Source organism: Colobus angolensis, unplaced genomic scaffold (assembly GCF_000951035.1).
Source record: "Colobus angolensis palliatus isolate OR3802 unplaced genomic scaffold, Cang.pa_1.0 Scaffold194, whole genome shotgun sequence".
Classification (NCBI taxonomy): Eukaryota; Metazoa; Chordata; class Mammalia; order Primates; family Cercopithecidae; genus Colobus; species Colobus angolensis.
In genome coordinates this window covers 2,673,077-2,686,430 of record NW_012115088.1, presented here as the reverse complement: position 1 = coordinate 2,686,430, position 13,354 = coordinate 2,673,077, and the positions used below count along the sequence as shown (strand labels likewise).

Below are 13,354 nucleotides of genomic sequence, written 5' to 3'. Positions count from 1 at the left end.
CAGATAGTTGAAAAAAATGTTAATCCCTCAGATTAGACACAATTTTCTTATTTGCTATATATGTTACACAATCCATATATAGAACAACGCTCCCAAATTAGGCTCATACCACCACAGAAAAAATGCTTTTTCCAAGCTATTCATATTAGAAAAGGGAAGGATTTGAAATACTACACTGTCCCATTATGCTTTGTCTGAGGTCGGTAATAACAAGCGATGACTGTGAAAGACCAACTGAAAAAAAAAAAAAATCAAAAACTTTCTTCAAGATCTTTGTGGAAAATCCAGCATCACATTTGACTTTCTTGAGTAACTGAGTTTGATGAGTTAGTGAATTACCTGTAAGAGTCTCTGTTGCTGATGGTATCATGACCAGAATCTTCCTGTTCATCTCCTGCTACATTAAAACAGACCCGTTTGCTGTTTCTTTCTCCCTTCTCATTGTCACTGTCTGTTGGTGTTATGCCCTCTGATGTCTTACGTTCTAATTTAGGAGAATATGTTATTGAAGACAGAAGGCTGCAATGTAATATTAAAAAAATAAATGCACATTTTCAAACTGCTGTAGATAACTACCTTATTTGCTGAACACAATAGGCTTACAAATATTTCTAGAGTGCTTCAATGTTTCATATCAAGTAAATATTCTATTGCATAAAAAGCATGTCATTCAAAGTTCACTTGTTCTTCACAAAATAAGTCACACAAACAGCATAATTTAGACCAGAAAGCTTCATTGAAATCCAGGTTGTGCCATGCATGACTACACCTAAAACAAAGCTGTGGTAGTTTTATTGGATACTTGTGAAATGGGGATAATGAGAATAACTGGCTTCCATGACTGCTGTGAGAATGAATATTCCTGGTGCATAATGGGTGTTCTCTTTAGCCCCTGGCCATTAGCACAACCATCACCACCTTATGGAAATACTGGACAATCTTTAAAGTGCTAGCCAAATATTAAACCCAAACTATAAATGGGCCTTAATGTCCTCACTGGCTCACATTCAGTATAAAAAACCCACCTACCCCTCTACCTGTGCCTTGGGTTTTGCCCAGGCATTCTCTATTTGGCAGGGAGAATATTGGATTGTCAATCCCTCTCCCTGCTCATACAAACAGGAGTCCTGGCCTTGGAGATTACAAGACAGTAAACAGAGTTACACACAATGTGAGGATGGGGTAATTACAATGTCATCTGCAAGCCAGCCAGGATGAAATGTCCCAAATCTGCCCACAGAAAGAGCTCCTCCATTTGGCTCCAGGGTAAAAATGCTGCAGTCAGACTGAAGTGTGTGAAACCTGCTGAGGACTTTGAGTAGCTGCTGACTCCAACACTAGGCTTGAACGTTTGGCAGTGGCGTGTTTCTGTTACAACTAACTCAAAATTAGGCAAAAATGGAATAGAAGTTTATTATCAAACAGCATGCTAAAAAATTTGCAAAATGAATTAAACCATGTCTAAACAAAGGACCCATAGAGGGCTTCTCAAGCCAACAGCCATCTTAACATTTACTAAATACCTGTGATTTTCAGTTCCAATCACTAGCGCATATCTTGGTTCTCATTTTTCCATAGCAATGCAATGTTTGTTAGTTCAAGACTCTGAAGATATCTTATACCTCTTATGCATATTCCATAATGTCAAACCCAATGCTGTGCATTGAATACATACCTGTTAAGTGATTTCACTAAACACATTTATCATACCATGCATTGTTCTTGGTGCAGTGGATATAGTAGTTCATAAAATACACAAACGGGCCAGGCGCCGTGGCTCATGCCTGTAATCCCAGCACTTTGGGAGGCCGAGGCGGGTGGATCACATGAGGTCAGGAGTTCGAGACCAGCCTGGCCAACATGGTGAAACCCTGTCTCTATTAAAAATACAAAAATCAGCTGGGTGTAGTGTGGTGGCAGAAGACTGTAGTCCCAGCTACTCAGGAGACTGAGGCAGGAGAATCGCTTGAACCCTGGAGGTAGAGGTTGCAGTGAGCAGAGATCACACCACTGCACTCCAGCCTGGGCAACAGAGCAAGACTCCATCTCAAAAAACAAACAAACAACAACAGCGACAAAAACAAAACACAAAAGCCCCTGCCTTCTTGGAGCTCTAATTCTACTGAGAGAAGACAAGTAGAAACAAGTAAACTTTCTAGTATATCAAATGGCAGCAAATGGTAAGGAGAAAAACAAAAGCAGGGAAGGAAGCGTGAAGCTGCCATTTCAAATAGTGGTACAGTCAGGTCAGGTCTCACAGTGAGGTGAGATTTGAATAATACTTTGACATTTTATAGTTTTTAGACACCAGTGAAAAATTGAAGGAGCCATGTTACACTGCTCAAGGCCCTGTGAACATTTTTTTTTTTTTTTTTTTTTTTTTTGAGACGGAGTCTCGCTCTGTTGCCCGGGCTGGAGTGCAGTGGCCAGATCTCAGCTCACTGCAAGCTCCGCCTCCCAGGTTCCCGCCATTCTCCTGCCTCAGCCTCCCGAGTAGCTGGGACTACAGACGCCCGCCACCTCGCCCGGCTAGTTTTTTGTATTTTTTTAGTAGAGACGGGGTTTCACCGTGTTAGCCAGGATGGTCTCGATCTCCTGACCTCGTGATCCGCCCGTCTCGGCCTCCCAAAGTGCTGGGATTACAGGCTTGAGCCACCACGCCCGGCCTCCTGTGAACATTTTTAATAATCAAAAGCTATGGATGATTTTAAACACAGTTTTTCTCTTTGGAAAGATACTTTTATGTCGTGTAAGACAGATTGTCTATTTATTCACCCTCTCCATCCAAAAGATTAAAACATTAGACTAACTCCAATTATCCAAGCTCCATGCTGCACAGACAGATGAACTTTGAATACCAAAGAGGAAAAAAAATGCAAGAGTTCTCATTTTGCAAAGAGCCTTCTGAGCTTATGTATCTTTTAAATTAGAAGTCATGGGGCTAAGCATAATTTTTTTCAAAGTTACATGAATTGTATTCAGATATTTGCTTTTCATTTAAAACAGCTGCAATCATGCTTGCATTGACCCTGTGGGAACAAGTGTTAGGCTTACAAACAAATGATAGAAAAACTGTATTTTAAACACCATGTTTTGCATAAAATTTCTAGATTCTGAAAAGCAACAAGGCATCAAACCATAATATTTGTGCTTGCAGAAATCCCTTCACTTTCGTTCATATACAATATTAAGTTACCTACTAGAGGTCCATTAATTAAAAGCTTCAGCAGTATGCAATTCCAGGTGAATCTCCTTCTTGTGCCATTGATAAGAAAGATTTTTGCATACAGTATGTTGCAATGACCTGTGTGTTTTTAAACATCATCATCATTGCTAACATCTGTTGAGCTTTTATGACAGTCACCATGCTAAGTCTTTAATAGGTATCAACTCATTTAATCTCTAAAACCACCTTATGAAGTAGGTATTATCATTATTTCCCCATTTTAGAGGCGGGGTAGGCAAAACATATTGTTATATACATAGCCTGTGCAAATTAAGCAGGATTCCCTCTCCCTGCATCTAACTTGCACACTCTGGAGGGAGTAGGGTGTATCCCGGTGTTTCATAACTCAACTCACAGAAGTACTGTGAGAATGAAATAAGCCAACGTATATAATAGTGTAATCTTGCCTGGCACATAAGCACGTATAAAAAAGCTGTTTTTTATGGTGTGCCCCTCTTTTTGTGTATTTACTAGCAAAATGCTTGGGGAAACCTCAATGATTACTCTACCCCCACCACCAGCATTCCTATCTGTAACCCCCGGGTTACCAGCTGTCTAAAAGTGTGGTTTGTTCATCACTCAATCCTGAGGCATCTGGCACCTGCAAAATGAAGTCTGTTCTCAAATCCCCCGTGTTTACCAGGCCCCTTTCCTCCCTATGAGAATACACAAATCCTCTATTTTAAAACCCTGTCAAAGGTTTTAGACATTAATTATTTTTCCTTTTACTTATTTCTTGTACCTAAGTGTCATTACCCAGTAAATAGCCCATTAAAGGGCAAAAGTCTTTAACTTTCCAAAGTGAAACCAGAATCACAAATCCTTGATTAAATTCATTACATCATCTTACCTCATGTTACTAGACAGGAAATTCATCTCTAATTCTATCTTTGGGACTGAAGCTAAGTAGGAGGATTTAGTGAAATGCCTATGTGTTAAAGGAAATTTCATTTCGGAGACGTATTCCCAGGTGACAGAACAACCAGACTTTATCATAAGACAAGCTCAACCTCAGGACCTTTCACAGGGATGAATAACTTCTAGAAAAGCTAACACTGAGGTGTTATCAGGCAATTTATCTTAAAACTTGGCAACACATCTGAGATCTGCTTCTTCACTTGCAAAGACATCTCTGACTAGGAATAATTACTATAGAGTGAGAAAATTGTTCAGATACTAGATGTTTAAATAATGTGTTAACCTCGACTGCATGGCAGCATCTCTGAATATTAAAAGCAATGGGGAATCCAGGCACTTAAAACAACTGTACTGTTGTACAGCAATTATATTGCACATTAAGTTGTGTGGAACCTGTTAATACTCAGAATTAGGCTGGGCACGGTGGCTCAACCCTGTAATCCCAGCACTTTGGGAGGCCGAGATGGGCGGATCACGAGGTCAGGAGACTGAGACCATCCTGGCTAACACAGTGAAACCCCGTCTCTACTAAAAAATACAAAAAACTAGCCAGGCAAGGTGGTGGGCGCCTGTAGTCCCAGCTGCTCGGGAGGCTGAGGCAGGAGAATGGCGTGAACCCGGGAGGCGGAGCTTGCAGTGAGCCGAGATCTGGCCACTGCACTCCAGCCTGGGCGACAGAGCGAGACTCCGTCTCAAAAAAAAAAAAAAAAAATACTTAGAATTAAATTATGCAGTGTACCCAAAGAAGACCAAGGTGGTTTCTCCAATCATTTGCTCACTTTTTGCCACTTTTCTAATAAACATGCTCAGTTGGGTAAAAGTTTTTAGAATAACAGGGTGAGGAAAACTTCAGTGAAAAGTAATCATTTTAAGTAGTTTTAGTTAATAAAAATAACTAGTCTGCAACTAGTGCCTTAAATATAAACATTTTAAGCCAAGTAAAAGGAGCTCCTTGCGTTTACATATTTTTCCTGAAAATATTTCTACATCACCTGAACCTTTAAAAAAAATTCAATAAATTAACAAAGACAAAGCCTGGAGGATTGCCAGGCAGTGCTAGATCGTCAATGCATTAAAGATTAGTCCCTGAGCAGTGCCAGCTGAGGCACATTAATAATCTTGCCACTGACAAGATTCATCCCAAAATGGCAATAACAACTCTTGGAACTAGAAGTATGAGATTGGTCCAGATGTTTTCTTAAAATCCCTTTGAGGCCTAGAAGCTATGATTCAATGCCACTATTTATTGCCTTATTAATAAAAATTCTATATACGTCATAAATACCTCTGGGAGACAACAACTGGTTTTTAAAATATATTATGCAACAAAATCTCATTTATTAAATGAAGTAAAATATCATATCCTAAAATATAAACTTCTGTCACAAGGATTCAACACAATTCAAAAATGTCAGGCAATTGCTTAAAAAATACTTCCTTTTCTCTTAGCAATCTTGAACTGTAAATAGGAAAAGCCACAGTATAATACACAAAACTGGTATATGAGAAATAAAGAAACAAAATCTTAATTCTAAATCACTCATAAAACTTCAGAAAATTAGCAAAGTAAATACTAAATATTGAGGATAATTTTTAAAATATAATGCATCTAATATGATTTTGGTCTCTAAATTTCAAAAATGTGTAAAATGAGAGATCATGTAAATTATGACTTCATCAGTATAATGTCTAATTACAACAAAGGCTTGGAATAAGGTCTAAATATTTTGTGCCAAAACTGAATTATCCATGAAGTACAGGACGATAGATGTGTGTGTGAAGTCAAGAGTTCACATCTGTAGCCATTTAAATCAACAACTTCACGAAGAGAGTACAATAAAAGAAGATAACAATATTTCTATTATTTTCAGAATCTGCCAATTGGGGATATATTCAATAATTTCCATCCCTTGAATGGATGAGCAAGCGTTATATTAGGCAGTGTGCTGATTACTTTCTGTATCGATTTGTATAACTTTCATCACCACAAACTTGTAATTCATTATTATTACTCATTCACTTCTGTAGATGAGAAACTGAGCTACTTCAAACCCCACACTGTTCTGACTATACAGAGCTGTCTGGACTAGATGTGAAGCATCATCCTATACCATGATGTGACAAAGCATCCTCGCAAGCTCAGGCGATTCTCCAACCATCAGATTCTTAAATAAGAATTAGAACTGATTTATTTGGAAAAGTGGTCATTAACTGCCTCCACCTTCTCTTGGTTAAAAATACTGGCACAGATATTTGGGTTATTGCTTAGCAGGCCATGAATTCAATCAGAACAGAAAAAAGTATTTGTCCTAGAGATACATAATTTTGCATTTACTCATTTAACAAGTATGTTAAGCATTTATTATACTTTATGTCTTTTATAAATTTCTATTGAGTGCATATTCACCAAAATTTGTACCCTGAATTACAAAGAGTACAAGGAAATCCTCGTACAAAACTGGTATGCTTTCAAATATATTTTTCAAGGTAATATTTTTACACTGAGACTCACTTAGCATCCTTGTATAAGATAGAATTTTGTCATTCTCTTCCCTGGTATTAAATGCTTACTTAAAATACATATCTATATGCATTTTTTCCATTAAAAAACATTTTTAAAGTTTTGGAATGAAGAGGATCTATATAATCAGCACAAATCTCCTAAATTCCAATAACTAAAGAGAGAATTATTGAATTTTTCTAAGTCACATTTTTACAGCTATTTAATTTGGCAAACTTAAAAGTGTAGTACAAAACACTTACTCATCTATTTGACAAACACACATCTCCACCTCTTTCAGTGCAGTCTGAAGTTTACCCAGCAGTTTCTGATAGATGTCTTGGGTTTCTAAGTCTTCTTCTTTCAGCAGATACCTGAGACCATGGCCATCCTGCTGTCCCAGAGACAGACCTGAAGGGGCCGCCATGGTTGTGATGGTGTGCTGAATGTACACCATAGGGCTCAGTTTCCCTGAGGAATTAAAGTCATTCCTTAGTAACATGTATCACCTTTAACTTATGATAACAATCCAATCCAATTAATTTTTATCTTTTAATTGACAGATACAATTATATGTATTACATGTACAACCTGATGTTTTGATGTATATATGCATAATGCAATGACTAAATCTAGGTAATTAACATATGTATTACTTCATGTAGTTATCATGTTTGTGCTGAGAACACTGTATACCCACTCTCTTAGGATTTATCAAGAATACAATATATTAACCATACTCGCCATGTTATACAATAGATCTCTTGAACTTATTCCTCTTATCTGATTGAAATTTTATATCCTTTGGCCTGCATCTTCTCAATCCCCCACCCAATCACCCCAGGTCCTGGTAATCACCATGCTACTCTCTACTTCTATGAGATCAACTGTTTTAGATTCCTCATATAAATGAGATCATATAGTATTTGTCTTTCTGTGTCTGGCTTATTTCACTTTAACATAATGTCTTCCAGGTTCATCTATGTTGTCACAAATGACAGGATTTACTTCTTTTTATGGCTAAATGGTATTCCATTGTGTCTATATATCCCATTTTTTTATCCAGTCAAGTTAAATTTGAGATTCCATAAAATAAAATGCTGATCCAATGCTGAATTTAATTCAGAAATTAGAGCCTGTGGGGAGTTGTAATTAAAAACTAGAAGACAGTTTGATCCCTTGCCCTACTGTGATGGTACAGAATGGCATAGTGCATTGCTGCAGATGTTCCTAGGTATTGTCCTCAAAGTTTCAGGGCCATTTCAGATCAGCAGCTTTCACAGCAGGATGAGCTGTGCCTATCATATGCATAAGGAAAGCAACAGCAATCATCCTTCTTAGAAGAAAAATAACAAAAATGCTTAACTCCATTTTCATTCAGTATACACTTAGGCATAATTATCCAAGTGATTACAGTAAGAAATCCTTCCTTTATAAAAGTTCATGCTTGTTTGCACACCAGTTATCTATTGAATTTCAGGGCTGCACGAATAGCTATGATTGCCTAAATTACTTTTTATGATTTGGTAAAGTTGCAAAAGCTAGTATACCTTGCTCCGAAGATTTGTTTTCTTTATCATAAGAATTATGCTTCCTACTATCCAACTGAACACCAAATGCACTTCCCAAAGAGGTTGATGTTTTGGGATAAGAAACTTCCATCACGTTGACATGGCAGTTGGTAGGGCAGAAATCACTGCTGTGCAGTGGGGAGATTTTAGATTTGGCCTGTTTAAAAGTAGGCCAGGCTCTATTCTTCAGTACACGAGAAAACTACAAATTAAAGAAAACACAAAAAACGGTTGAACACACAGTAATAACTCAGGCAAGCTTTTTTCACTTGCATCATTCACAACAAAATCAAAGGCAAATTAAATCATGTCAAGTGGAATGAGTGAAATAAATTACATGTTGTTAGAAATTACATTATTATTTCAAAACTCAAGCATTCTTAATAAAGCCAAGCAATATAAGCAGCAAATGCATATGATTCCTTTGAAACTGTGATTGTAACTTAGGTGTTCAAAGAAATGAATTTCTGTGGCCAGCATAATATACTTAGACTCAAATCCACAGGCTCCCAGCAGCTGAAAGAGCCTGACAGGGCAAGTGGCATCCCAGGACACCAGGAGAGAATGGAGAACTTCCAAACAAGGCAAAATGGCAAAACAGGGTAGCTGCCGAGTTAAGGGTGGAAGAAGATGGGATGTCCCAAACACAAGCATAAAGCTAATCCAAAGCACCAGTCTGTGTACAGGTCAGACAGTAAGGTGTGGCGGCTGAGGCCCAGAATGGCAGGACAAATCTGTTTCCCATGCCTCCTGCTAATCACTGAGTCAGGATCAAACTGAAGACTAGTGTGCACTCTGCCTTTATGCTTTGAGAATAAAGTGATACATGATTTATATGACTTCCAAGGTAGCCACTCCACTGCTTCAAACCTTGCCGTGGGTTTCCATTCAAATCCATCTACTCCTCACCAAGGTCTCTAAAGCAGCCCAAGTCAGATGCCCACCTAGCTTCTCTATCTCAGGTTTTCTTCCCCTTGCTCCCTAAGCTCTTTCTGGCCCTCACTTGGTTTGTCTCACACACTATCTACTCACTCTGAGCCTCTCTACAAGCTGTTCAGTGGGCCTAGAATGTTCTTCTTCCTGCATTGCCAAACTGTTCCCTTTGCAACTTCAAGTTCTATCAAATCATCAAGAGGCCTTCCCTGACTCCTAGTCTAGGTTCAATTTCCCTGACTACTGCTAAGTTCCAGTACACTGTAACCTTCCTATTATATAGGTATAAATAATTATCTTATTTCTAGCTCCCCTAGCAGATGGTAAACTCCATGAGGGTAATACGTAGGTCTGTTCTGTGTACTATCAGTAAGAGTCTAGTAGAGTTAGACTGAATTGTAGTCTCAAAAACAAAGGATTGAGAGTCACTATCTACCTGTGTATTTGTTATAGCTGTCATAATAACTGATATGATGTTAGGCAAGTCAGTGTCTTTTTTTGCATTCTTCATAAAATAATGGACATGGATTAAATAATGTCTATATGATCTTCTCCCTTGAAAACTATAACCATGATCCTATCTATTTATCTACTAGCAGAGTAATAATTTTGGCATGGATAAGAATAAAAATTAAGACTGTGGTCACTGTCTAACTTTTCTAGATTCAATTCAAGAATATCAAAATTCACATTTCATAAATAAAGCTCACCATTAGAACAGGGACTGTCTTATATGTACATGTGTCCATTATGTATACATGTGATATATACACGCACACATGTGCAATGTGTGTATTCAACTATGTCTTCAAATCACGTGTCAGAAGCTGTGTAGCTCAGCCATGTGCCAGTGCACAGTAGAAATCTAATTGGAACTGAATTGAAATGCAGGAAATTATTAACAAAATGATGGGCAAATTTAATAACAATGGATAGTGAACATTTCATCCTAAACTTTTTTTAAAGAAAGGAGTTTAGAGAACTCCTGACCTATCCCATCACTTTACTAATAAAGAAACAGTGACTTAGAGGCTCATGTGGGACATAGAATTTAAGGCTAGATGCAAAAGCCTTTTTCAGTCAAAAGTTCTTTTCCACTGTTGTTGCAGGGTAAGTCTCACAAGGCACCCACGGCACAAACAAAGGCACAGAAATCAATTTTATTAGGTAACAGCATCCACCACAATAGGAAGTTATGCTTCTCTTGCCTTCTTCCATTTTAAACAATTATCCATCCATTCAAAAGCAAGAAGAGAGGCATCTATTCCAGACTCTGTGCTCAATGCTGGAGATATAGCCCTTGCCCTCCTGGAGTTCACAGTCTAGTAGACAACACAGAAAAAACAATGCAATACTATTGCTATATGCAGCAATTGTTTATTGCAATTGTTAGGTTGTAACAAAAGTGATTGAGGTTTTTGCCATTAAAAGTAATGGCAATGTGCCATATATATAATACACGTGCCATATATATAATACAGTAATGCATTGCTTAACAATGTGGATGCATTCTGAAAAATGCACCATTAGGTGCATCTATCTGAACATAGAAAAAGTAGAGTCAAAATATAGTATTATAATATTATGGGACCACCATTTATATATATATATATGATCTGTCATTGACTGAAATATTATGAAGCACATGATTGTATATACGCAATCATATAATACACATAAAGGCCAAATAATTAGAAATTTTGTTACAAGCTGAAAAGGAAGTGAACGGGGTGATGTCACGAAGTGTTAATGGAGTGATCGGGGAGAGCTGGCAGAAGATTCCCTTGCTAGGGAGACTGGCTTTCCAACTTGTAGCTCAATACAAATGCTGTGAATACAGAATGTCCCCCTGCCCGTATGTAGGAAGGGCTGTGTACTATGTCTAAAGGTGCCTGAACTGTTCCAAAGGGTAAGAGTCAGACAGAGGCCCTCTCTGCTAAGATCAGTTCTTGAGAAGGAAGGTCCTCAGGAATGCAGTGCTGTCTTCCATCCTGGGATATTCCTAAGACAGGAGGAGGCAGCAGGAGGAACCCCATAGTCACAGGTACTGGCAATGTGCTGCTTACACTGTGAAGATCAAAACTCTGCTCCCAGACAGCATGCCATGCTGTGAAACTGTAAGACCTTTCTGAAACTCGAACCTAAAATAAGGAAGGTACAGTTCATGGATTGACGGTGGTTCGTGCATGAGAACATGCTGATTGTGCAAATGGCCCTGTAAACATCAACCTGCCTATCTTTTTAGCAACATCAAAGGAAACACTGAACTCATTAATCTGCTTTGGAGAAACTCCCAGGGAAAGGTTAAAAAAAAAAAAAGTATTTTCCCCAAATAAAAACTGCAATTTTGCAATAAAGAAATGCACAGGGTGGGTGTGGAGAGAGGTGCATTGGGAGGGACAGGACTTTAGATATACTATGGATACCACAAGCCCAAACTTACTGCCACCTGTATTCATTTATCCAACCATGACTTCTGGAAGGCTCTTTGTGCATCAGGCACTGTCCTCAGCATGTCGGGGAACATCAGTAAACAAAATAAAGATTCCTGCCTTCCGGGAGGTTACATTTTAGTGAGAGGAGAGGTCAACAGCAAATACGGTAAGTAGAGTCAAAATATAGTAATTATGTAATGTTGATAGATAGTAAATGTAACTGAAAACAAAATTGAGCAGCATAAGAGGGTTCGAAGTTTCAGAGGTGAACTGAAGAATGGATTACCAATTGTAACCAGGATGATCAGAACAGGCCTTACTGAAGCTGACATTTAAGCAGTCCGGAATGAGGGGGAAGTTAGAAATGTGAGCATCTGGAAAGGGGTCATTTCTGGCAGAGAGAACAGCCAGTGCAAAGCCACAGGACTGGTGTATCCAAGGAGCATCAAGAAAACCAGTGTGACCAGAGCAGCAGTGAGAGGGAGGCAGACGAGGCAGGATTGGAGAAGCAATGCAGGGAGGGAGGGCACAGATGCTGAAGGCCATTGAAAGGATTTGGCTTTGACCATGAGTGAAGGGTATAGACACTCAGGACAACTGTGAGTTGGCCAGGAGCAATAAGGAGACCACTTACAGAAGAGAGATGGCAGTGGCTCACCCAAGGCCACCAGCAGTAGAGGTAGGGAGGAAAGGTTGCATGGTTGAAGGTAAAGCCACAAGAATGGTATGAGAGAAAGGGAAGTGAAGAGTGTATTCAAGGTTTTAGGCTGAGCAATGGGAAGGATGGGCATAAGCCCGAGAAAGAGAAGGCAGCAAAGAAAAGGCAAACTGCAGGGGCACTGGGGTGGGGCAGGGGAAGGGTCAAGAGCTGATTTGGAACATGTGAAGCGTGAGATATGATTAAACCCAGTTGCAGAGGTCAAACGGGCCGGGATCCTGAATGAGATCGCCAGGGGATTGAGAATGGAGAGAGAGAAAGAGAAGACAAGAGTCCTGAGCCCTGGAGTTTTACGAAGGAAAGGGGGGGAAGAAAAGAAGGACCAGCTAGGATACCACAAAGGAGTCCCCACAAGAAAGGGCAAAAACTAGGCATATGTGGGGTCACAGAGAACTGCCAAGTAGAGGTTTACGGTCAACTGCATCAGATCCCACTAAGACAAAGAATGCTATCAGGACAGTCAATAGACTTTGGCAAAATACAGCCATTTCAGTTACATAGAGGGGAATAGAGGCCCACTGGAGTGTGCTGAGGGTAATGAAGGTGAGACAGCAGGTATAGACAGCCTTTTCCAGGACAGAGATCAAAGAAAGGGAACAGTATGGAGTCGGGGAGGGCTATTTCTTTTTAATGTAGGTGATATAAAGCATATTTCTACACTGACAGGAATTAACAATTTCTGGAGAGAGAACCTCAGGTTTTTAACGCATTGGTAGCTAATTCATGAATTGTTGACTAGAGCAGCATATTTTAATCCAATTATAGTCACTTAACTAAAAGAAATAATACAATGGTAAGCTATTATTTTGCAGATAGCTTCCTATTTCAATTAAACACAAAATCTTTTTGGCATGGGGTTATGAAAGTTTTGTATTGTACCCTTTTGAGGGAAGGGGACATGGGGAAGACTTTTTCTCGCAATCTTCCCAGTCCATATATCAGTGTGAGGGTTACATGGCATGAATAAGTAAAGAGGGACTTCAGACATTCAAAGGAAGACTTCCAGTTCCCGCATGTAATATTTCTGTGTAAATAGGAACTATCTCTTGAATG

At 39.0% G+C, this 13,354-nt stretch overlaps 1 protein-coding gene across 2 annotated transcripts in view; it reads right to left on the bottom strand.

The window, feature by feature from the left end:
* PREX2 (phosphatidylinositol-3,4,5-trisphosphate-dependent Rac exchange factor 2) overlaps positions 1–13,354 on the bottom strand; it is a 289,450-nt gene that overhangs the window by 127,416 nt on the left and 148,680 nt on the right. The window contains exons 24-26 of one of the 2 annotated variants that reach the window (XM_011940917.1): positions 8,195–8,417; positions 6,908–7,115; positions 340–519 (exon numbers count right to left, since the gene is read on the bottom strand). In XM_011940917.1, coding sequence (XP_011796307.1) covers positions 340–519; positions 6,908–7,115; positions 8,195–8,417 — 611 coding nt within the window. Of the gene's footprint in view, positions 1–339; positions 520–6,907; positions 7,116–8,194; positions 8,418–11,008; positions 11,290–13,354 lie in introns of those variants that run through there. The other variant, XM_011940918.1, reaches the window with a different exon arrangement.